The sequence below is a fragment of the Martes martes genome, assembly GCF_963455335.1.
Source record: "Martes martes genome assembly, chromosome: 3".
Classification (NCBI taxonomy): Eukaryota; Metazoa; Chordata; class Mammalia; order Carnivora; family Mustelidae; genus Martes; species Martes martes.
This window is the reverse complement of record NC_137890.1, coordinates 167,636,348-167,661,881: the sequence shown is the minus strand read 5'-3', so window position 1 is coordinate 167,661,881 and position 25,534 is coordinate 167,636,348. Positions and strand designations below refer to the sequence as shown.

The following is a 25,534-nucleotide window of genomic DNA, read 5'->3' as shown; positions in this document are numbered from 1 at the left end:
GACTTCAGGCTTAACCCCTCTGTGCCTCAGTTTCCACATCTATGAGGTGGGGGACATCGTAATGTCTATTTCAGAGGATTGTTGTAAAGATTCAATGTGATTTGGATATTAGTTATGGTAATGTTAGTTGCTATAACAAGAAATCCTGCAAACTTCAGGTAATAGTGTAATGCATGTTGATGGGTGACTTCTTTCCATGGGGTTTTTAGGAACCAGGATCCAACCATGTGGTAGCTCTGCCTTCTCTTAGGAATGAGCTCTCCTCTGAACCCAGACAGCAGAAAGGAAATAAGACAGTATGGAAAAGGTGCATCCATTTCTAAGGGCTTGGACCTGCGAGCAACACATACTATCATTTCCATTCATATTTTGTTGGCAAAAACAAGCCACATGACTCCCACCAAAATATAAGGAGAGCTGGAAAATTCGACCCTGGCTGGGCAATCATTTCCCAGTGACAACCCTACGATGTGAAGTAAGGAGCATGCAACTTGGGGCGGGAGTGGGAGGAAAGCTAGCTATTTCTGCTACACTGAGAGGAATACTATTAGGATATCATTTGGGTAGTAGTAAGTGTGAGAAGTAGGTTAGGTGCTATTGCTAATATTATTCTTTTTAAAATTTATGTGTTTATTTGAGAGAGCACGCAGGGAGAGGGGTAGAGGGAGAGAATCTCAAGCAGACTCTACCCTGAGTGCAGAGCCTGACATGGGGCTTGATCTCATGACCCTGAGATCATGACCTGAGTTGAAATCAAGAGTCAGACACTTAACCGACTGAGTCATCCAGGTGCCCCATATTGCTAATATTATTCTTATTTAATCTACATGATGACAATGGGAAATAAGTATTAGTATTGTCCACATTTTATTTTATTTATTTTTTAAAGATTTTATTTATTTATTTATTTGAGATAAAGAGAGCACGAGCGGGGGCAGAGGGAGAGAGAGAAAAAGACTCCCTCCTGAGCAAGGAATACAATCCCACGACCCTGGCACCACAACCCGAGTCGAAGGCTTACCCGACTGAGCCACCCAGGCGCCCCACTGTCCACAGTTTAGAAGAGAAAATGAAGTCTCCAAAGAGTATAGACCAATCTCCAAAGTCACAAAGCTGATAACTAGCTGACGTGCTATAATTCTAGTTTCAGTATTACCGCAAGAAGAAATGGAGAATGCACTGAGTATAGGAGGTTGACCCATGTGACAGTGGTGTGGCCCCATCACCAGTCAAGAGGCTGGTTCTTGGTGAAGCTCAGTAGGTGGGCCCAGGACAAGGTCTGGATTGGCCTAGAAAAGTAGCTGCGCCCACTCAAGTTCCTCCCATAACACACAGCAGCATCTGATTGGCACTAGAGGGGAAGAGGCAGGTTCTTGCCTTGTTTTGGGTAGTTTTGTTGGTTTGTCTAATAATAGAAAATACTAATACATGTAGCAAGGTACTTATGTAATCGTTTCATCCTGCAGCCCTATACGGTAGGTTCTGTTATTAGCAAATCCATTTTGCAGATAGGGTAATTGAGGCACAAAGTAGAAAAGCAATGTGCTCGAGGTCACACAGCTAGTAAGGGATGGAGCCAGCACCAAAGCCCAGGAAGTCAGCCACAGAGCCCTTGTTCCTACCTCCCCATACTATGTTGCCTCTGTCTACAAAGAAAGGAAAGACAGAAATAGCAGGCAGCATCCAGTGAGAGAATCCTCAGAAATAGAAAAAGTCACAGTCAATGGGACAGTAGGTCACTTGTCTCTACAGATGAAACCCGCCATTCCAAGTCAGAGGAGAGTCAGGGAGAAATGCCACTGACAAAACTGAGGTAGGAAATGCCACCAAAGTCAAGGTACAGTCAGACCCCCAACCCCACCCGAGAGTACAGTGATCTACTCCAAGCTTGCAGGAACACAAGTAAGAAGGTGAAGCCTTGCAAAAGACAATGGGGTAACAAAACAGTCTCTGATTTGTTCTTTATCAGATGGAGGCCCTAAATAAGGACTCATAAGACAAGCTGTCAATCTGCTCTTCATAACCATCCACCTTCTGCTATGACAATCAGACAAGAGTACACCTGCAATGGGTAAGCAGCAGGTCCCATCTACATGAGGAAGAGGTTCTCCAGGAAGGCCCAGCAGGAGGGAATCTGGTGTGATGCTGAAGACTTGAGCTCAGGAATCATGGGCTGGGCCAGCCGCCTGACTTCTCTGAGCCTGAGCTTCCTCATCTGGAAGGGGAGGTAACCACCCCCACCTCGCAAAATTGTGGACCGCTCAGAGGAGATGCCACATGAAAAGCATTGGCATAGGGCGTAGCTTGGCAGAGTCAGGTTCAATGAAAGGTAGAACTGCTCCTTTTTATTATCAGCAAGTTTAACTGATACAGATTATAAACACGTTGGGGAACAACCTGAAGTTCCATGCATCTTAAAGACATGTTGGAAAAAGATGAAGTCCAGAAAAGCAGAAGGGTCTGAGAAAAGGACAGCACAGAAGCCCATTTCGAAGTCTATCTGTGGTCCCCTGAGCTAATATGTGCCTCTGTGACCGTGCAAGTATCAGGTGGTGTAGACACAGATGTTCTCACGCCACATGCTATCCAGGCTTCTGAGTCCATCTGCAAGCGGAGCTTGGTGACATGGCACACACGCTATCCTCCACCTGTGGAGGAGACACAGGTGTGTGTAATCCTGGCTCAGGGTGGGGGAGGGTCCTGCAAAGAAGGTGATCAAGGGCCACTCAGGACAATGGAGAAACCCCTCAGCCCTGGGAAAAGACTTTCGAGAGAAACCAGAAGACACAGGTCCTAGAACAAATCTGAGACTTTGGCCAAGTCTCTTAACCTCTTCTGCCTTGGTTTATTTATCCTTCTAGCAGGTAAAGCGATTCCTGCCCTGTCTTCCTCCCTGCTCTTGGAGGGGACCAGTAAAACAATGGATGTGTAAGTGTTCTATAAACTCTGTAACAGAAGCAAATGGTGTGGGGGGATGGGAGTGGGGAGGTGGGGAGTGAGTCATATTTTCACCGGTGACATGAATAAGGAGATGAAGAAAAGGCTCAGGACTTGAGGGAATGCAAGAGGAACTGGACTTTGGAATGTGAGAGGGAAGCAATGATAGGGTCAGGATCCTCGAAGGCCAAGGATCAAGGGGTTAAGGGTCCATGAGGACAGACCTGGATCATCAGGAAGCTGAATGTATTAAGAGTGTGGCTTCAGGGCGCCTGGGTGGCTCAGTTGGTCAAAGTCTGCCTTGGGCTCAGGTCTTGATCCTGAGGTCCTGGGATTGAGCCTCCCAAACTCCTGCATCAGGCTCCCTGCTCAGGAAGGAGCTTGCTTCTCCCTCTCCTGCTCCTCCTGCTTATATGCTCTCTCTCTCTCTGTCTGTCTGTGTCAAATGGATAAATAAAATCTTAAAAAAAAAGAGTGTGGCTTCTTTGGGACTTGGGGTGGTGTAGAGTCATCTCAAGATCACAGTAGCTCAGGGCTTGGAAACATCACCGAGGCAGAGCTACAGCCAGAGCTGAGATGGCCTGGAGAAGAGAACACCCATCTATGGGATTCAGGGGCTGGACACAACCTTAAAAATCACCATGGAGAGACATTTTCCAACTTTTTTTCTTTTTGGACAGAGAGAACCTAGGTGACCTCTGAGGTTCCACAAAATAGAATTCTCAAATCCCTGGTTGAGCCTCATTTATTTAAGGAGACATAATGGAATCCCAGAGAAGAGATGTGATTGCCCAAAGGTGACAAAGCAAGTGAGTTGCCACACTGGGACTGGAATTCATGTTTTCTGATTCCCAATCCTGTATCTTAGCTTCCAAACTGGCCCTGAGTGTAGGAAAAAACAGAGGGGCAGGTGGCTTTAAGGATGTGATTTCCTAGGGATTAAGAGCCTCTAATTGAGGGGCACCTCCCCTCCGCTGCTCAAGGTGCCTGAAATCCCGCCCTTACCAACTCACTCCCAGGACTTGAAGACTCTCAAGGTTAGAGACGTTATCTTGTCCCTGCCTCCCCCAACCCCCTAGGGAAGGGGCTGCTGAGTACTGACAACCGCCTTCCTTCCAGATCGAACTGGCACATCTGTCTATCCGTAGCTTCCTACCATGCGTCCCAATACTGCCTTTTGTCACATACATCCAGATCTTCTGTTACAAGCCAGCTCTTTGAGTAATTGAGGACAGCCCTCATGTCGCTTTCCCCAGTGTGATTTCCAGATTACGTCTCTCATTGTCGTTGGTTCTCCAGCTTTCTCTCTTCTCACTGCCCGAGCCCACTATGCTGTATGTTCTCCATCCGGTGTTCTCTCGGAAGTGTTCTCTAAATACTGTGTCCAGTATACTGGGGGCACAATTACCAGCGCAAGAGGGTCATTTCCTTCACCTTCACTCCCATAGCTCCATCAATACAACCTCAAATCACAATGATTTTTTTGCCTTCCACCTTCAGCCTCCCATTTAATATTATGCTAAGAAGCCACTAATTTATACACAGGCTCTCTTGAGCCCCTTCTTGCCACGCCTCACACTCTGACCTCTGTCCTTTCATTTAAAGATCTAAGAGCAGGGCCTCCCCCTCCTTGCCAGAAAATTTCACCTTGTTACATTTAGCCCACAATTCCTAGCAGCCCAGATCTTTCTGGATCTCGGTTCTGTCTCTCTGATGAATCTCCTTCCCAGCTTCCTGCCCCCTGCAAAGAGGTCCTTCGCTCCTCTCTCCAAGTCACCGAGGCCCTTACAATGTGGGACTCGCCCCCTTGGAATACGTGAGCCCGCTCTTCCACTTCATGAGGTCTATAGGGCGTAATGAGATGGAACACGCTCATTCTAGAATATTAGGTGACTAAAGTAGGGTACCATTAAATTCTAAAAGGCATAGTGAAAAGGAAAGGGACTATGTCAAAGAGATACAAATAGTGACCTCTGTGTAATGGGCCTGTAGGTCATTTTCCCCCCATGCTTCATTCCACCCTTCATCCAACTCATATTTAATGAAGGCCATATGTGTGTATCTCCCAAATTTTCAATACCAAGTATGTGTTATTTGGAAAACCAGGAAAAAGGTCAGTGAAAATAAAACGAAAAAGAATAAACACTCTTTCCCTAGGTGGATCTTGATCACTTCATCAACACTTTGGGGAAAAACATCTCAGCCCTCCTGTACCAAATTGTGCACCTTCCATCTGCAATCCCCTTCCCACCCACAGCACACAAGATCTCCTCGGCCTCCTCTGGGAGCCCAGAGTGTTCTCCCTTCAACCAGCAACCGGGAGGAACCTTGGGAAAGAAGTACCAAGACCATGGGGCCTTCCCATGGGGGCTTGCCTTGGTGTGCAGCCCAAGGTCTGAGCAATCGCCTCACGCACCTGTCCAGGTGTTGTTCCATCTAACGGAACGTGTTTTTAAGGCAGTTTTCCCGCCAATAGTTTTTGTAAAAAGCCTCTCGAGAGAGCATAAAGGCCATGGTCCCAGTGCGTGCAGGATTCAGAAGGACCTCCAGGTGGGGAGGAGAAGGGCCCAGCCATTAAGCGTCTGCCTTCGGCTTTAAGGGGGCGTGATTGGAGGGTGCTGGGATGAAGTCCACGTCGGGCTCCCCGCTCAGCGGGGAGCCTGCTGTCCCACTTCCTCTGCTCCTCCCTCCATTCAGGCGCACTCTCTCAAATAAATAAAATCTTAAAAAGCGGGGGCGGGCAACAGAATGACCCACTTGAGCCACTTCCAGGACTTCCTGAGGGAGGCAGGGCCGAGGTTCCCCTTTGCCCTCCTCTTTGAAGATCAAAGGAAGCCTGGAAGCGTGGGGGTCCACCTGGACGCGGGGAGGTGGGACACCTGAGGCTAAGTCCGGGCGTAGCTGCAAAACCCGGCGCTGGGTTACCCTCCTCCGACCAGCAGAGGGCGCGCGCCACCCGAGAGAAGGAGGGTGCCTCACCAAGCCACCGCGGGTGGCGGCGGGTGCGGAGCTCGAGGCGGAGCGGGAGGGGGGCCGGGGGGAGGGCAGGGTAGGGGATGTCTCGGTCTTTCTGAAAATCAGGAGGCAGATCCACAGAAGAGATAGCGTTGGAGATAGAGGGGCGGGGGGAGGGTTGTGAAGGAGAGCGAGAGAAAGTCAAAGAGAGGGTCGGCTGGGGAGGGGAGGGCAGGTGGGGAAGGAGATGAACTGGAGACGGGAAAGGTTGAGACGGCCTGCAGATGAGACAGGCTGGGATGAGGGTGGGATGGGGTGAGGTGAAGGGGCAGGTGGAAGGCAGGGTGAGGCAGGTTGGGGTCCACTGCCCCGCTGTCAGTCCGGTGGGGCTGCTGCATTAGGGCGGTCTCCCTCTTGGGCCGAGCCCACCCACCAGAGGCTCCCCCGCCCCCTGTAGCACCCAAGTCGGCTTTGGCCTCATTCTCTCCAACTCTTCCTTGTAAAGCCTTTCTGCTCAGGCCTAAGCTGGGCATCTCCTTTCCCCCTGAAAAAAGGTTCGGGTGCATCAAAGAACACAAAGAGGAGGCAGTAGGGAGCTTGGGAGCTTTAATGGGTCTGGAAGGGAATAGAAACACACCAGGCCATCCAGAGAGAAGGGGAGAGAGAGAGGGAGAGAGAGAGAGAGGAAGGGGTGGGGGCGCGGAAGCTACCTAGATGAGTGCCAGGGGCAGGAAGCCTCACCAAACCCGGTGAAGTCCCGGAGGTCAAGGAGCAGGTGGGCTGTGTGAGGCCGCTATCACTCTAGGACGGGGCAGCTCGGTGGGAGAAAGAAAAACGAGAAAAGACTTGGAATTCGAAAAAGAGGGGTCATAACGGAAGGGGCTTCCAGGAGCCAGGCGGAAGTACAGGTGGAGGGCAGAAAAAGACACGGGAGGTTCCGCAACCCCCTTGAGGGCTCTGGGGCCATGAAGATGGAGGTTAAAGAAAGCCGGGGGGTGGGGTACAACGAGGTGGCGGGAGGCGGTGGCAAATCCAAAGTTAAAAGAAGACAGAGGAGGCTTCAGGTCCCCCCCCCGCCCCCCCGGGGCTGGGTGCTGCGACGGAGGAAAATCTAAGATCAAAGGAACGGTCGGGGAGGTTCCCGGCCCCTTTCCCGGGTGTGGATGGGACGGAGCGAGGCTCTGGGCGCCCGGGAGAGGCCGCGCGGCACGGGGCCGCCCCGTCTAGTGGTAGTGGCCCCCTAAGTGCGAGGCGGCGGCCACCGCGCCGAAGGGCCCGGGCGGGGGCTGCAAGCCGGGGCTGGGGTAGAGCGCTGCGGTGGCGGCGGCGGCGGTGGCGGCGGGGCCCGGGCCCGGCCAGTAGGAGAAGCCCGCGGGCGCGACACCGGCCGAGGCGGCCATAAGGTTGAGTTTGGAGAGGCCCGGGAAGGGCAGCGGGGCGAGGCCAGCAGGCAGCTTGTAGAGCGCCCCATCCTGGGCGGCGGCTGCGGCGGCGGCGGCGGCGGCGGCGGCGTGGGCGTGCGCGGGAGGCGGCTGGCAGGCCTGGGCCAGACCCTGGAAGTCGAAGCGGTAGGCGTAGCGCTTACCGTGCACCTTGCTCATGATGTTCTTGTCGTAGTAGTAGCGCAGCGCGCGGCTCAGCTTGTCATAGTTCATGTTGGGCTTGCTCTTGCGCTCGCCCCAGCGCCGCGCTACCTCATCTGGGTCCGTGAGCTTGAACTCGCCGTGGCCGCCCTCCCACGCGATGCAGCCGGCGTTGGCGCGGTCCGCCAGGAGCTCCAGCAGAAACTGCCACAGCTGGATCTGCCCGCTGCCTGTGGGGACGGGGCGGTCAGCCAGGGACGGGATGGGCGAGGCAGGAGGGAGGGCAAGAGGTGAGGCGGCAGACTGCCCGGGCCGGTGGGAACCGGCGTCGGGGAGGGAAAAGGGGCGCGTTGGGCAGGGGCAGGGTAGCCGGGCGCCGCTGCAGCGCCTGGCCGGGGAGGGGCTGATGGGCCCAGCGGTCCTGAGCCTTTCCCGAGCTTCTACACAATGGAAGCACGGCTCCCTCTTAAAAGGACGAAGCCCCGCGGGCTCCTGGCTTTGTGAGAATTGGGGAGGAGGACGAAGCACAGCCTCCTCGGCGTGGAGGCAGCGGCGCACCGGGGCCCGCGACTCTGGGAAGCCAGCAAGGGCCGAACACCGGCCTCCATTGCCACCGTGGGCCTGCGCCCTTATTCGGAGCAGAGAGGAGCCTACGGGACCGCACAGGGTAGTCTGCGAAGGTGCTTAGACGGCCACATCCCAGCTGAACCATGTCCGCAAGTCCGGGCGGAAGAGACCCCGGTGCCGCGGGACCACCCAGCCACTAGACAAGGCCTAGGCCAAAGGCTACAGTTGGATCGGCCCAGTCTGAGGTCGAGAAGAGGTGGAGGCTGGCTTTTTGGCGGTACCAGTCAGACAGGAATGGGGGCAGTGGCCCCGGACACGTGCGAGAAGGGTCAGACTCTGAAGGCTCCCCACTCTCTTCAGGATCGGGGTGCGGAGCGCCGCGCTGGCACTACTCGGGTTCCGCCCCGGTTTTCGGAACAGCCGGGATTCCCGGCATGGGAAGGTGTCCTACTTTGGGGCGGGATGCACAGCTCTGAAGAGAGGTGATAAGACTGGAAAGCCGCTGGGCTTGACTCCCTGCCTCCTCTCATCTTTGGCCATCTCTGGGCTCTTGGGGCCTGGCCGGACCGATTTTGGGATTGCTGGAAGCACCAAGAAGGATTTTCCCAGATGGTGATGAGAGAGAGGGCTGCCCGGGAATTCCCACTCTCCTGTTTTGGAGCCTCAGTCAGACAGGGGGGAAAATTTTTGATACACTGACTTCTCACTCTCTTTTAGGAGAGAGGGGGAAAAAGGATTTTCCTCAAAGTCATCTAATTATTGATTCGAATCAAGCCTGGTGGACCTCTCTTCCTCTCTCAACCACTCGCTCTGAACCCAGACGCTGGCCCTCACCATTATTTCAACCCCATCTCTCCACACCAGCTCAGCAGGTAGCTGCCTGACTCCAGGTTGGGAGCTCTAAGGTCAGAATCAAGGGACAGTTAAGGGAAGGTTTAGGTTAAAATGCACAGCTGGCTCCCATGCAGACCGACATCAGAGGCTTGGAAACCCATTCTCCTTGGGAGTCATGTTCCCTTTTGGAAAAAGCAGTTGCTAACGTTGTCATTATGGTTACTGTAACTTGGTGAGATCTAGGGTACTGGGGCTGGGGGGGCGGGAGGCTGTGGAGAGGCTTTGCCTGGAGGGCCAGCCAGGCTCTGAAACCAACAAGGCAAAGCCAATAGTAATACAGAGAACCTGAGAATCAACATCAGTGGCCCAGCCGACTTGGCCCCTAGAGCCTGGCAGGCCTGGGCCAGTGCTAGTGGGGCGAAGGGGTGGAGTTGCCAGGGAGTAATTACCCTGGTCTCTTTGCCTGGATGCGCCCCCCTCCTTGTGTTCCTGCTGCCAAGAGGGGAAGGACACCAAGCACCTGGGTCCTGGCCCCTCAGTGTAAAAAGGCCAAGGGTCAGGATCCTCTCTCTCTGCCCTGGTGCGCAGGTCCAGCTCTGGGACTCAGAATATACTGTAGTGGAACCAAAGGCCAAATGAATACCCCCTCTCCTCAGCCTCTCCACAGTCATGCCGCAGTGCACATCCCTTCCACCCTCCGGATCTCCTAGCGGTGGCACCGGTCATTCTGGGGTGGGTGCCCCGGCCTCCATCCACTGTCCTCACCCTCCCTCCCCTGCTCTCGGGCCAGCTCACCTTTCTGTACAGCCGGGCTCAGCGGCCCCCAACCGGGGCTCTTTCCTTCCTTGAAGAGACCGTCTCCGACGGGATCTGTAGCAGCAGGAAAAAAACAGTCAGGAGGACCCGGGCGGAGGTTGTGGGCTTGACCGAGAGGGCTCCCGGCCAAGCCTCGGAGGGTGGGGGGGTTGAGGGTTGGTTCCTGGGTGCGAGGCTAGGGGCTCGAGCTGCCAGCTCCTCCTCCCCGAGCCTGGCCCGGGCGCGCGCCGCGCGGAGCCCCTCCATAACGCCCAAGTCAGGAAACGCGTCCAGGAAAAAGGAAATCCGCTTTCCGAACGGGCCGGCGGGAGCCTTATAAAGCCGAGCAGGGAGTGCGCCAGCGGAGCGGGAGCGCCCGGAGCCCATACGAGAAGAGAGAAGGGCGCCTGGAAAGCTGGGCTGGTGGGAACGCTCGGAGCACGGAGGTGAGGAGCCACGAGGGCGCTGGGGCGACGCTCAGCTGACCGCAGCTTCCCAACGCTGAACGCGCACTGAGTCAGTCCCCTGCCACACCGAAGACTCCTGCTCCCCCTACCAGGCTCCCTCAGCCGCTGAGCTCGCGCCCTCGGCCTCCCAGGTTCCCAGTCTCCTCACTTTGAGTCCTTAGACCTCACACTAAAACCCCAAAGCTCTCCATCTGCCTTTAAGGTCCCCCAGTGCCCTACATTGCTCAGTCCTCCCAGCAATCCTAGTCTCTGGACCGCGTTCCGTTCCCTTGGACCCCAGCAACCCCTTCCCATGCCCGAACCCAAACTTCCGGCCCCAGGTCCTGGTGCCTCCAGCCCCTGGCTGGTCCCTGGTACCTGGCAGGTACATGTTGATCAGCAGGGGCTGGGAGGCGCCGCTCTGTCTCATCGCCGCCAGGGACTGGGTGGTGGGAGGTGGGGGTGGGGATGAGAAAGGGGGGACGCGTCAGGCTTTGCGCTCGGGGCACCGATCCCCGCCCGAGGCAACCGCGGGTGACAAGGAGAAGACGGCGCGGGTCCGGCAGGGCCTGGCGGGAGGGGGCTGCCCGGGTGTGGCGAGGGATGGAGGGGGTCCTGGAGCGATGCTCCCAGCTACCAGGCTGCCTGGAACCCTCCGGCCCCCCGCGCGGGCAGGGGCCGCAATTTCCGTTTTAATTAAAGCGAAGCTGCCTCGGCCCCCCGGACCCCGCCCCCGCCCCTCTTATCGCCCCATCGCAATAAAGTCTCCAACGCGCCGCGCCGCAGCCAAGCGCACCCAGCAGCCCCCAGCGCCCCGCAACCCGGGAGACGCGCGGGGGATGGGCTTGGGCCTCCCACTCTGATAGGGGTCGGGAGCGCATTTCTTTTCCGCTTCCGTGACTCTCAGCAAACAGCGATGGGGCAGGGTACCCGGCCCCACCTCGGACCCCAGGGGCCACAGCCCCTCCTTCCGCCCATTGCAGCCCCCATCACCGCTCCACTCTCCTCCCCCTTCCTCCCCCCACCCCCACCCGGGTTCCCGTCTCCAGGCTGCGTTATCTGCATCTTCACTTTTAAATTTCCGCTTCCCTCCCTCTCGCCTGTCGCTCCGCTCCCGGCCCGGGCAGCAGTTGCTCCCTTTATCTCCGCCCCCTCCTCCTCCCTGAGCCTCCTCCCTCCTCCTCCTCTCTCACTCTCTGCTCTTCCCTAGAGACCCGATCTCCTTCCCCGTCTCCCTCTTGCTTTGGCCTGTTTCTTGCCTTTCCAGGCCTCTGGGCCAGCGCCGGGTCTTCCCCCCACAACTTCTAGCGGTTTGTCCTTCCTCCCCCTTTCTAGGTCTCTCCTTCTCCCTCATCTAGCCTCTTCAGTGCCATCCCTCTTCCTGTCTCTACTCTCTCTGTCCTGTGTCTCTCCTTCCCCTCCTTTTTTCATTCATTTGTTCCTGATAAGTTGTGTCGGGCAGGAGGCTCATGAGCCCCCTTCCATTTCCCCCAGAAGAATCGCTCTTCCATCCTTCCCCATCCCCTGTCATCCCAGCCTACCATCCACCATCTCAACTACTCGCCTCCTGGTGTCCCTGAACCAGGCTGCAGTTGGCACCTTGCTCCAGCAGGAGTAGAATGATTGAAACAGCATTGTGTACTGTATAAGGTCTCCAATCCAGGGGAGGTGTGGAGGCTGAAATCCCTTCCAAAGACACTGACCGTGTATTAGCAAAGCTGATGTGGTTCCCAGGTGGCCTGAAGTCTCTGAGCACCTGTGGGGCTTCCTGGCTCAAGAGAGGCTAGCTAAGGAGGGATGCTAGCTGCAGATGAGGCTCTGGGCTTAGGAACCCACCTGCAGCCAGGCAGCACCTGGTGGCTACTGTCAGAATTGGTAATCTGAAGGCCTTTCTCTCTTGCTGCTTGAGCCCAGGAGGTGAGGAGGCCTGGGACTCCAGAGCACATTGATCAGAGTGGGCAAGTTTCCTGCAGGATCCATGATCCTGGGGTGCCTGACTGATGATGGCTAGAGAGTCCAAACTGAGGAGTTCTGCAGGGCCCAGGTTCGTTCCTCACTTGCTATAACTGCTGGAGTGTTCGCCTTTGTTGAAGGAGGAGTGAGGGAGGCAGAGTCCAGGACCCTAAAGGAAGATGTAGATGGGAAATTTCGGGCAGGGGAATGGGGGGGGGGGAAAGATAAGAGATTAGGATGTTTGCTGGAGACCAAACCCAGGGCTTCATGGGAGGGGAGGGCCTTGGAGGTGGGGACAAGGTTCCAATCCCTTTCCTTCATGCCTTCTTATTTCTTTCCCAGATAGAAAATGATGAGCAGGAGGCCAGATCTGAGAGAGTGGGGAGGCAGTGGGGTTCACTCAATGCTCTCAGCAGAAGGTTGAGACAGATAGAAGGGACAGGTGCTCAGAGCTGGAGGTCTATCCAGATATTCCAGCTCCAGACTGCTGAAGGATCAACAGCTCAGGCTCTGTGTCTCTGCCTCACTGAGGACTCAGGTGCTGAAGGGATAGGTGAGCTCTGGAAAGAGGTTGAGAGGTGCTCCCCACTCCAGCCCACTGTCCCTGGGTCTTGGCTGCACCAGAAAGGAGATGACCTCTTTCATCCCCTTTAGCCTTGGCTGAGTGCAGCCAATGGATGAGTCCCAGGCAGCTTCTTCTCCATCCTCCTCCCAGCTGGCTGGGTCCCAGACCCACATCAACCTGCCTAGAATAGGAGGAGGTTGGAAAAGTGAGAACACTCCCAGCCTGGCCTCTAAGCCCCTACTCCTTAGGCACCAGTGTGGGAAGCAGAGTTGGACCCCTAGGTCCAGGAAACCCTAGAAGGTTTGTATTGACAAAGACTGCAGCAAATATTAGCTCTCTCAACTCCCTAGTTGTACAGATGGGGACACTCAGCCCTAGAGACAGGGAGTATCCTATTCAAGCTCCCATTGCCATTCCTGAAGCCATCTTGCTGACTCTTCCCAGCAGCCACAGACCCTCCTAGAGGGATGGGGGAATACTAGATCTCCTTTTGCCCATGCTTACCCCTGCAAAGCAGGAAGAGGGGAGAAGTGCTGCTGGGCTCTGAGGCTCATTTGTCTGGGTTCTAGGTTCAACTCTGGTTCCCCCATTTCTTAGTTGTATGACTTTGGGGGAAGTTAGTCTCTACAGCTATAAAATGGGGATTACAGTATCTACCATACAGAATTATGAGGCTTATATAGCCCGTGCTGACCACTCAGACAGGCTCTATACATTAAGCTATTATTACTATTACCATTCTCCAAGGGGACAGTTAGGAGCCTGTGACAGGCAGGAACTCCAGACTCTTTTGGGGCCCACAGAAGTGTGGGGTTCTGCTGAGGCCTAAGGCTTTTAACCCCAGCTGTGGTCAGCCTTCCCTTAACAGCCTGAATTTAGGATCAAGAGGCCAGGGTTCAAGTCTTGGTTTTGTCACTGGTAATTTGTATGATCTCATCAAGGCTTCTCCCTCTCAGACAGCCCAGCTTCCTTCCTGATTTGTGAAATGGATTAAGTATGGAAGGTTTTAGAAGAACCAAATGCAACAGGGGCATGGGCCCTAGAACCCATCCACTTAGAAAGCAGAACTCATATCCTATCCAGAATTCTGTCCCTTGCTCCCTCAACCCTACCCTGGAATCCCTGGTGGCAGGGGACCAGTGCAGGAGAATGAAGGCCCTACTTGGATGGCCCCAGTGCTTTTTTCATAACATCACAAGCATTTTTAGTGGTTTCTACTTGAATCCTCACAACTCCGTGAGACTGACAAGATAGGGATCAATAGCCCCACTTTACAAGTGAGGGAATGGAGGTTCAAGGATGCTATATGATTAGATCCCAGATGTTCTGACTTCTAGTCCAGGGCTCTTCCCACAGGAGCAGATGCCTGGCTTTGCACAGGTGGGCCCTTGGGAATGGCTCAAGTCCAAGTCTAACTGTTCTCCAATATTGGTTACCTCCTCTGGGTTTGGGCGATGACCTGGGCCACTCCTCCTCATTGATAGGTCCCCTAGGGGCTTGAAATCACAAGCATCCCTGAATGACTGAAAGAGGGGAGTCCCAAGGGCTTTGAGGGCCCTGCCTATGTGGGATCATGAGTGTCATTAACTGGGCCAAATGGGGAACTGGGTAGAACCTGCACTGTGCCAGGGGCTCTGGTGGCTGCTACCACTCAGCCCCAGCATGCCTGAGGGCTTCTGCCACCTGCTCCAGAATCCAGGCTCACTGTGGTCAGTGGGTGAGGAGTGGCCTCTCCAACTCACCAATCCTCCAAAGAGAGGGGAGGGAGAGGAAGAATGAAGAGAGGGTTCTTTGGAACAGCTGAGAGGAAGGGTATGAAAATGCTTTGTCAATGCTGGAGCTCAATATCATGATGGGATTGTTATGATTCAGACAAAGGATCTCGGGGCTCCACTCAGAGAAAGTCTCCCCTTTAGAAGGCCCTGGGAGGCAGTGGGACCTCTCACCCATCTCTCCTCTTACAGCTTTGCTTCTTTGTAAAGCAGAAATTCTATAAAGCTGGGAAAAGGGTGCAGGGTTTGCTCAGTTGGATAGGGAGCCAGGGCAAAGAGAAAGGCTGGAAATGTGCTGGGGAGCTCTGCATAGTGTTAAAGAGGTCCTGCTGTGCAGGCATGCAGGTGCCTGGCCCAGGTGGTTGAAATTCAGCTATGAGCCCTGCTGTAGGACTGTGTGCACCCAAACCAGAGGATGGCAAAGGCACCATGTATGCTATGGTACACGTGGCCCAAGCTGATCGGCCTTTACCAAGGAGAGGTGTGGGACTGGTTGTATTTAACAGGATCCCCAGGATTCTTACCAGTAGTTTTCTCAGCCCTATCAGGGTCTAGCCACATATATCCTCAGCCCATTTATGCTCCATAGTCAAGAATCCTAAAGCCTGAGAGGAGGGTCAGGTTGGCAGGCAAGGACCTTAAGAATTAGGATGAAGATTACAAAGCAAGACATCAAGAAAGAGGCAAGAGGGGCAGGCAGGTTCAGGAGCCTTTATTGAGGGTCCTCAGGGGAGGTGTCAAGGCTGTGAAGCTTAATGCTGGACTCTTCGAATGGACTGCAGCAGCCCGGTGTGGGCCTGCGTGCCGAATTCACTGTAGGTACGGAACTCCCCACTGTGCCGGTCCCGCTCCAGTACATACTGGTAGCCCCGGTAGCCTGGGTACTGGTAGGCCACCCACCTAGGCCAGTGAGAGCACAAGGGTGGTAAGCAGCCTCTGCCCCCACCCCCACCAATGTCCCCCATTAGTAGTCCTCCTTTCTCAGCCCCTGCCCGCCCCAGCTCCAAAACTATTGCTTCAACTTTCCCTACATGGATCTCTTCCTGCCCTGCCCACTGCTCCAGGTCTTCTTATCATGGTCCTCCCCTTGTCCCCTATTCCCACCCTCCATTACCTCTTCATCCATCTTTTAAAAAATCCTTTCCTCTATCCCCACATTGGCTCCCTGACTCCTATCTCCTACTGCCTGGCCCCATAGTCTGTCTCCATCATCTCACTTCCTCCTGTCTCTCAGTTCCCAGCATCTCTTTACCATGTCTCTTAGTACCCCATCACCTTTCCCAACCTCCCTCCCTAATGACAATTGCCTCCCTTCTCTTCTCATCTCCTTTGTTCCAGTCCCAGGACTCACGCTCCAGAGCTGACTTTGAGGGAACCCACATCCTTGCTGGCCCAGCCCATGGAGGGCAGAGATGGGTAGTCATCGCTGAGTTCAAACTTGCTGCCCTGGAAGTTCTCCCCCTCGAACAGTGTCACACGGCTGTCACTGTGATTCTGAAAGGTGGGGGTGGACAGGTCAGGCCCTCCAAAGAGGTGTTAATGGGTACGTTCTCAGTCCTGTTTTCCCCATCTTCCCTCCCAACACAGCTGTGCAGACACTTTGGCTCCACAGACATTCTCAGAGATCAGTCCATCATATCCATAACAATCTGGGAAGCAGGGATGTTCAGAAGTCCCCAGCCTAGTCCCTTCTATGGCTTTGATTGGAGGTGGGGAGACTGAGGGTTTTCCCAGAAACCCTTCCAGGTCAGGGGTAGAGGGCATCTTGTAATATGGACCTATTTGCAGAAGGCAAATCAGAGATCCCAAGAGAAATTTGGCCCATTAACCAAGATAGGTTTCCTAAAGGCCTCATTGACTACTCAATCCCCTGGACAGGACCTTGGGTACAGTCTCGCAAAGGACTGGATCCAGTTAAGGGATGACAGAGTCAGAACAGACAGGGCAGGGTCTTGCCTTCCATAGCACTAGAGTCTTCCTCTCCTGGAATGGAGAAACTAGGCTAAATCAGCATTTGCTCTTTGTCCTCTACCTCTCAGCCGCAGGCCTCAACAGAGGGTACCTAAGTCAGCACAAGTGAGAAGTGAAATCCCGCCCTCCAGTGACTCATTTGATTCATTGCCAACCCTTACTTCACAAACATACACACAGAGACTGACCCCTTTTCTCCAATGATCCCTGAATCGAGTTCTAGTCTCGTCTTCATGTTAACCCTTGTGTCCGAAGGCTCCTTCTGAGCCCCATTTCCACACCTGTGTATGAGGCTAACAGCAGCCAACCCAGCCTTACAGGACTGTGTGATGACGGAGGCACTCTCTCATAGGTGTGGAGGACAGGAAGTGAGGAACCATAGGTGCTCAAGACAGGCCAAGTCTTGGTGCTGTCCGTGGTGCTGATTTGGGGTACCTGACTTGGGCCCACTTTTTGAACTTGTAGAGACACTTCTGGTTCTGGGAAGTAATGCCGCTACCACCCATCTAGGAATTGTATTTATATGTCCCCATACAGTGACTGGACAGTCTTTCTGAGGTGCCATGGTGGGGTCAGGGTCTGAAGCTAGGAGCTAGGTGGTAGGGGCCGGGGGCGGGGTGGGAGGCTGCTATGCTTACTGCGCAGAGCACTGGGCGGAAGGAGAGCAGCTGGTCACTGTGATGGCCGCCACTGCCGCTCCAGGCACTCCAGCGAGGATAGTCACCCTTCTCCAGAATGAACTGCTGTCCCTGGAAGTCGGGGTACTCAAAGGCCACCCAACTGGGGAAAGATAAAGGAACCTGGAAGGCATCTGCCCCAGCCTCACACCTTCCTCCCCATTCTCAACCCCATTGTGTTTGAAAAGACTGAAACCAATCTTTTTCTCCAACCCCAGGTCCTTACCCTGACATACACAGCTCATGGCAATCTGGCCCCCCTCTAGAAGCTGAAGACCCTAAATCTTGCTATCCAGGATTTGAGGGACCCAGACTTCCAGCTTAGGCTCCACAGGCTGGAAGGAATTTTCCAGCTTCTGAAGATCACTCGACCAAGAGTTCCTACCTCAAGGATTTAGGTGCTTGCAAAGGTAGGTAGGTGTAGGACGCCCCCCCCCCCCAACCTGCAGTAGCGATCCGTCATAGCAACAACCTGCAGTAGTCGGGGGCCCCAGGCTCTCAGAGACCAGGGTGGAGCGAGAGGAAGGGATTTGGCTTCTTCTATATACCAAGCGCAGAGCCATCTAACTGCACAGAGAAAAACTCTGGATAGGAAATAACTACACTAGGAACCGCTTCAGGGTTCAGGCTGGTTCCACTGGGCACCCGCAAAGTGTTGCCCGTCGCCTTTATCGCTTTGGTTCACACGTTTTTTCTTATGGCGCATGGCGAGTTCTGGGGAGGCCAAGGGGTTCCCTATGTAGGTCGGTCTCTCCCAGGCAGGGCTAACAGTCTAGGGAAAGAGGGGCCGAGAGCTGAGGTCCCAGGCTTGGAGCTTAGGTCAGGGGATCCCGGCTACCCTCAACGCAGCCTGGCGGTTCCTGGACCGACACTCACGCGCCATTTTCCACCTTGACAGAGCGCACCCTGCGCAGGCCTCCGCGCTCGGCGATGTTCGCGCAGTCACTCAGCAGCCGGCAGCGGCGGCCCTGGAAGTCCTCCTCGTCCCAGAGCGTGAGGCTGGCGGGCGCCGGGCCCGGCGCGGGGGCGCTGCTCATGCCACTGCGGGCGAGAAGGGCAGGACCAAAGGTTCAGCGTCCGACGGGCGCCCTCCCGGACCCAGACCCGCCCAACCCGGGCTGGGGCAGGGTGAAGAACACCAGGCTGGACCCGGGCTGCCAGCGGCTCTCCCTCACCTCACCCTCCCCCGCCCCGGAGATACCCTGTCCCAGCCCGAGTATTCACCGGGTGGGGTGAGGGCTGTACTGACGGAAATCGGAGAGGCTGCGCGTGGGCCCGGCGTGCGGGTCTTTATAATGGGCCTCGCTCCCCTCCCGCATTCTCTTCCGCTGGGGTGGGGGAGCTGAGTCAGCGGGCAGGCTGCGGTCAGTTCTGGTGTCCTCTGGGGGAGCCCAGGCCTTTCCCGAAGCCGCCAATCTGGCCCCAGCCCTCGGGGATCACAATAGAAAGTGCTGAGGCATACGTCCCGCGCCGGCTGCAGCTGAGGCTGACTCCGCTTTTTCTTTTTGGGGGGCCTGAGTCAGGCAAAGCGCTCCCGACCTCTGGGCAGAATGCGCCCTCCCTGGCCCAGACCTTTAGTGATGGAGATACCAGGCCACTCTGGTACCTCCGGGTACCAGGGTACCCGGGTACCAGGCCACCCGGCTAAGACCTCAAATTCTTGACTTGCGGCTCGGGAGTTCTTCCCAACGTCTAAACTCCACCTACTTCCTCTTTCGAGCGACGCTGGACAGGATCAGACGCGACTCTCCGCAAGAGACTTTCCTCACTCCCTCGGTCTTCTTTCCCACTGTGGCTCCTTTCCTCCCAAGCACTCAACTCCCGGTTCGGCGCTCCCGGAGTTTACCTGGGCAGAGGCCAAGAGAAAGCAATGACCAGGACTCGCCGCAAGGCGGCGCTGAGCTCAGGAAACGTAAACCGCCCTAGGGAGGGCGCGGATTTAGTAAGCTTCTTAGAAATAATAGTAACTAAGGGAGCGGCTCACTGTAGGTAGAATGTTTCAACCTCAGCGCTACGCTCCCAGTCGCCAGACAGAGTTCCTGGCTCTGGGGACTCCGGTCGGGACCTGAAGTTTCTAGGCTCTTGCCCTCAATCCCAGTGTCGTGTGTGTGTGTGTGTGTGTGTGTGTGTGTGTGTGTGGTGGGGAGAAAGGTGGAGAGTGGGGGAGGGGGGGAAGGAGGAGGAAAGGCTTCGGGCTTCCAACGGAAGCTGCAGGGAGGACATTTCCTCCCAATTTACAGCCAAATTTCCTAACCGTCATAGCCCATACCTGTCAATAAGGCACAAAGACTTCCGGCAAAATCATGAGTTTCCCTTAATGGAGCGGGTATTTCAGCAGAAGTGGAGGGGAGAGTGAGAAGGGAACTACTATTTTGTTGTTCCCATGAGCCAAGTGCCTTCTTTATAGACTCAACAACAGTCCGGTGAGGTAGGCTTGGACATACCGACGTGGAAACTGAGGCACCAGGGGGCACAGGGCCTCCTCCACATTCCCGCAGCCAGTGTCAGAGGACGATTAGAACCTAAACCCCTTGACTCCAAAGCCAATGCTCTTACCTCTCAACATCCTGTGACTAAAAGGACTCATTGGCCAGAAGCAGCCGCCCCAGCTCCTGGCAATCTACCATGCTGGCCAGTCCTCCTTTCTCCCAATGGCCAAGCTCATTCCCACCTCAGAGCCTCGCACTACCTAGAGTGTCTTAGTCACAGATCTTGGCAAGCTGGTTCATTTGTTACTTCCTGGGCGATGCTGCTCCTGGCACTTACTGTTCATCATATCAGGCTGTTTTCCTTACAATGTTTATCATTCTGTAAAGTTGATCATCTTTTGTTCATGAGTGTTCATGGGTGCACTGAGCGTCTCCCTTACTAGAGTGTAAGCTCCATTAAAGGAGGCAAGGGTTACATCAATCTTGTTGTTATCCTCAAACCCAGCACAGTCCTGGACACAGAGCAGGTGCTCAATAAAACTTGAGTGAGGGAACAAAGTGGTCAGGCTGGGCCAAATGTCCATGGGGGAAGGAGTATAGAGGAAATTCCCCAGTGAGAGAGCAAAGGTAACGGTTTGCCCACTCTACCAGCCCCCCTTCCCGGCCCCAAACTTCTGGAGTGCCGAGAACAAGCGCTGGGGGCCACTGGAGCCCCCGTTGGGTCTCTCTCTTCAGTGGTGAGGAGTTGCTATTGATGATCATGAGGTATACGAAGGTGAATGCCAAGAGTAAAGCGCCCTAAAACAGGAGGAGTAGAGTCCAGGTTAGTAAGGTTTGCGTCACCGCAAGGACGACCACAGCCAGGCTTAACTGGAGATGGGGTCGGAAGCACGCCCAGTCCCCCGACTCCCTACCCCTGAGGGGGTTTGGATAAATACAAATAGGGAATAATTTCCCCCAAATCCATAAGGGAGAAATCCAGACTGTCGAGGGAGGCCAGAGCCCCTTCTGGATTCTTCGTGTCCTGGCCCTTGCCCTTGGGCTCACAAGTCGGGACTACAGACGCAGCGGGAGGGGAGAACCGAATTTCTCCTTCCCTTCCTTTCCCTCCCTCCTCCGTCTCTATCGGGCAATTCTGGATTCGGCCGCCAGGAGGCGCGGGCGGACCGCGCTGGGTGGGAAGCCGGCAAGGTGGGGTGGGATGGAAGCGGGAGTCGGTGGGAGGCTGAGGTCCGAGGGGCGGCGCGCGCGGGGAGCGAGAGCGTCTGGCTGTGCGTCTGCGCTGGTCCGCGACGCGGGCGGAGGGTGTGAACCTCGAGGGTGCGCGGATGTCTGTCAGAGAACGGACGCTGCGTCTGCGGGAGCTGGGGCTGGGGGTCTGGGCGCGGCCCCGGGATCAGGGTTCCACCTGGGGGGGCAGTTTCCAATCCAGCTGTTGGCCAGAGGACTATACGCTACAGCTACAGGAGGCGCGCGCGCGCGCGTGTGGCCAGGAAAGTAGTGGGGAGGTAATTACAGCTGAGATCCCGATTAGAATGAGCTGTCCAGCTGGGATTCTAGCTGTCTGTGACCCGCTCTCTCAGAAATGGGCACATCCACCGAGGCCACCAGTAGCCAGTTGCCTAGCCCTCTCTCAGGGTCCCCACATCCCCCAGACCTTCCCCCTGGCTCTGGGTTTCCAAGCTGAGGAAAAAGGGAAGAAGGAGCCATTGAAGGAGAAGGGGCTGTCAGGGGGTCCTGCCTCATGTGCCAGAATGGGACTCTGGGACACTTGTCCCTTTTTTGTGCTATGGACCCCCTCCCAGCCTCCTTTCTCCATGAGGCTGATCCAGCTCCAGCCCCCCAGCTTCCCCCACCCACTCCCCTCTTAGCCCCCCACCCCCACCCCCACCCCCACCCCCCGGCAGCTGGTCCTGTTTGTTTTCCTAGATCAGTTGCACTGAGAGCTTCCTGAAGGATGGGTGCACAGGTGGCTTTGTTTGCCAGCTCAGCGCTCACTCCCACCTCCTCCCCATCCACAGCCTCAGCCTTTGGGTGTGGAGGGGGAAGCTAAGAAAATAAAAAAAATAGTGTCCCCAGATCTAAACTTCCAAGAGACCTCACGATCTCATAGGGATCTCATCACCCTCAAAGAACTCCCCATCGCCCCCTTCTCCAGTCCTTCATCTCATATGGGGACTTCTGCTCCCATAGAGAAATCTTCAGGACCGTCCTCCCCACAATTCTACCAAAACACAAATCCCACATGGTACCTTAAGATCCCACAGAGAAACCCTCAGACTGAGTCGTGTGTCCTCAGGACCTGAGACCCTCAGATCTCACTCAAAGCCCCATCCCATACATGGACATACAGATCCGATAAAGAACCCCTCAACCTGATCCTGGGTGCCCACCCAGGTCTCCATCCCATATAAATGCTCCCCAGAGACATCTCTCTCCCATAAAGCCCCATCCCTGAACAGCCCTACTTCTCTGTACTGCTGGGCAGCTTAGAAGCACCCGGTGGCCAATGTCTTCTCCTCAAGCTGGCCTGCTCCCATCCCTTACTCCTCATTTCCCTGGGAAATCAGCCAGGGCTTTGGTGACTGAAGATGCAAATTCTGTGAAGGCCTCCCTCCTGCTCCCCAGGTCCCCTCACCAGTCTCTCCTCTGCAGCCCTGCTCCTCCTCCCTCCCCTCACGCCCACCCTGGTCTGGAGCCCAGAACGGGCAGACAAGCACCTTCCCTGGGGCTGTGAGGTCTGGTCTCCTGGGAGACAGAGATAACTGAGTAAGAGATCAGCTCAGTTCCGGCAGGGTCCGACAGCTGGCCCAAAAGAGGGGGCGGTCCTGAGGGGCTGGGAGCCCCACCCACACACCCATTGTCCTTCCCTGCTAGAAACAGAGCCCCTCTTCTCTGTCCCTCAGTGGGGACACAGGGCTGGCTACCATCCAGGGACATGGGAGGCAGCTTCCTCCCCCACCTCCTCCCCAGACACAAAGCCATGGGGTGGGGAGGGCAGAGGGCTGCACAGACGCATTCACACAGTTCCAGGCACCCAGACACTCACACTAGAAGAGTGTGAGCACTCTCCTAGGATTCAACAGACCCCCAAAGTCACACTCATGTACAGGCAGATGCTTGTTCACTCACTTGTTCCTCAAACATTTAATAAAATGTGCCACATGCCCCTCTGTGCTGGGTGTCTGAGTCACTCAGGAGTATGCCCTTGTCACTTACACTCGCACCTATCCCGTTCCATGGTCACGAGTGTCCGAGAGAAGGAGAGAAGGCTGTTCAGTCACCTGCCCAGGATCAGACACACATTGGAGTGCTCTGGAGTCTTGTACTACTGCCTGGGTTCGAATCCAAGCTCCACTGCTTATCACTGGCACTCTCCTCCTCAGTTTTTCCTTCTGTAAAATGGGAACCATAGTCTTAAAAGCTGTTGTGAAGACTCAAGAGCACATAAAGACAGAACGGGCCTGAGCTACTTACCCAATAAATGTTATCTATTATTGCCCTTGTAGTTGTGATTATGACTGGCTTTGCTGCTTGGTTTCCCCCTGCTCCGCACACCCCCAGGCCTAGCAGGGAAGGAGGCTAGAGTCAGGGCAGCAAGCACAGCTCTGGGATCTGCAGGCCCCTTCCCACATTGGCCTTGTGGAAGCACTCAGGATGGGGAGACTTCCTGCCTCCCAGCATTCAAGTAAGTCTTCTCCTGATCTCAGTTAGGGAGCGTTGGGAAGGTCGAAGGGGGGGGTATCTCAATTTCTTTTCCTCTGCCCTTCTGGAAAAAGCACTTGGGAGTGGAACTGGAGACCTGCCTTCTGGTCCTGGGTTTTTTCTGGCTCTGTATGTGCCCTTCGGCCGGTCACTCACTCTCTTGAGGCCCCAATTTTGTACTAACTGCTTATCTTGGTGCGGGGGCTCTTAACCCTGACAGCTCTGATCTTGTGATGCCTCAGGAAGGCTCACTCCCTCCCCTCATCAACCAGCGTCTGCACACACACACACACACACACACACACACCCACCACCTAGCCAGAGTGAGGGGGCGAGTTGCCAAGGTCGCCATGGGGACTAATCTCTAAGAAGGTCAGTGAGGCTCCGGACCTGCCTTGGCCGGATGGGGATTAGCACCTGGTTATGAGCATCCCCCCCCACACTGGTGCCTCCATTCCCAGGTCCCCTGACTCTCACCTAGAGCCTGGGCAGAGGTTCCAAGGCTGGACCACAACCAGTAGGTGGGTTGGGGGTTAGGGCAGCTGCAGAAGCTGTTTCTACAGCTGTGGCCAAGAAAGCAAAGGGCAGAGATGGGGTCTGACCCATGTCCCTCACTGCTCAGTGTCCAGCAGGGTCTGAGCCTGGCCCCTCTTCATCTTTTGCCCTTTAATGAGGAGCGATGGGTCTCCCAAGGGAGGGGATTATCAGCCCTACCCCCAGCTCTGGCTGTAGAAGCCACCTCTCTCTCTCCTCTCTTGGGGGTAATTTCACCCAATGTGGGGATGGAGGCTGTTTTCAGTTGGTGGACCCCTACCTCCGCACACATCAAGCCTTCCACCTCCGATTACCCTGACCTTTGACCTGGCATCTTCACATCTCTCAGAATTGTACATCCCTGGTTATGTCCGGTTTCCTCTGTTCTTCTATGGTTTCTCTCTGCCCTCTTCCTATCTCTGGCTTTCGAGGGGGATGGGGGAGGGCTGCAGCTGCTCCCAATCCTAAACTCTCTCCTGGGTCTCCCATCCTTCTGGGCTGCATCCTCTGTCTGTCCTTCCGCCCTGCTTGTGTTTTCCACTCTCCTCCCCTCCCCATTTCTCCTCCGCTCTCCCAGTCCCGAGGCTGTCCACGCTCCAACTGCTCGGTCTCTTTTTCCGCTTCCTCCACTACCTGTCCCCTCCCCCGCCTGGGGTGCTGACAGGGATGACAGGAAGCAGGCTCTGGCTGGGAGCAGGAAGGGGGAGGGGTAAGGGGGCCGCTCGAACACCAGCTGCTGAGCAACCCCCCCCCCCCAAGCCCCGCACCTGCAGGCCAGCCCGGCGCCTGGAGTCTCCGCCCCTGGCCTAGCTGGGAGGAGGGACTTGGATGCGAGGCCTGATCACTGGCCTCGGTCAGGAAATGCGGGTCTTGGGGATAGGGGTTGGAGGTCTGGGGAAATTAAGTCCTGGGGGGAGGGGAAAGGCAGTGGCTCTCAGTCACAAGGGCAGACCCAACCCTTGGTGGCCTCATTCTTCCCAAACGTGCCCCCCACAAATGACTGTGTGGAAGAGGGTCATTTCATGGGGGAGATCTCTTCATTGTGCACCCCAAGATCTGAAATCCCAGCCAGAGGTGGAGAGCTCCAGCCCCCTTCCACAATTAGGGAGAAAAGAGGAAGCCCTCACGGACACAGGGAAGATGTGCCGGGGGGCCAGGCCCGGCCCGCCCCGACAGGCAAATCATTCAGTGCCAGAGGAAAGGAGCAGAGGGCCAGGCCCAGGACAGAAGCCTGGTCAGGGAGGGCAGGAAGGGGGCTGCACACACCCCAGCCTGGGGAACCACCGATGCCTCCATCCCCAGGGCTGCTGAGGTCCGCCCCCTCCCAGAACTGCCTGGAATCTGTCTGAGCCATCTCATCCCCTCCCCCTCCCTTTCTCTGCAGGGAGGATTCAGCAGATCCCTTGCCGGCCTGCGGGTAGTAGGGTGGGGATGACGGGGGAGAAGGGACAGGTAGAAGGGACAAGCCAGTACCTCCAGGAACATCCAAGATGGAGCTGAAAAGGACCAGTGACTCCCAACCCGACCCTTGTTCTCTCTCTCTCTCTCTCTGGGGGAGGGGGGTGACCCCTGCCTGGGTGTGTGGTGGTAGAGTCCCTACCCCATGATGCTTCCTCACCTTAAGGGGAAACTGTAGCTTCTCTTCTTAAGGGGAAACTGCTGAGGCTTTCCTCCTCTCTCTGGGGCTAGACCAGCATCACCATCCATTTTGGGGAGGAGGAATGGAGGACACCAGAGTCAAAGGACAGAGACTCAGCTAAGGGCTCAGACTGGCCTCAGGCTGCCTGCGGAACCCTCAGTGCTAGACTCTG

The 25,534-nt window shown here is 55.6% G+C and overlaps 2 protein-coding genes across 2 annotated transcripts; both read right to left on the bottom strand.

The window, feature by feature from the left end:
- Positions 1-7,115: 7,115 nt before the first annotated feature.
- On the bottom strand, positions 7,116-10,547 carry FEV (FEV transcription factor, ETS family member; the record flags this gene model as incomplete). Its single annotated transcript, XM_080799655.1, has 3 exons — positions 7,116-7,705; positions 9,672-9,746; positions 10,496-10,547. 3 exons carry the CDS (start codon positions 10,545-10,547, stop codon positions 7,116-7,118), a joined length of 717 nt encoding a protein of 238 aa, XP_080655781.1.
- A 4,558-nt stretch (positions 10,548-15,105) lies between these two features.
- On the bottom strand, positions 15,106-18,092 carry CRYBA2 (crystallin beta A2; the record flags this gene model as incomplete). Its single annotated transcript, XM_080798481.1, has 4 exons — positions 15,106-15,307; positions 15,759-15,901; positions 17,017-17,158; positions 17,932-18,092. 4 exons carry the CDS (start codon positions 18,090-18,092, stop codon positions 15,160-15,162), a joined length of 594 nt encoding a protein of 197 aa, XP_080654607.1. The 3' UTR covers positions 15,106-15,159.
- Positions 18,093-25,534: the final 7,442 nt, after the last annotated feature.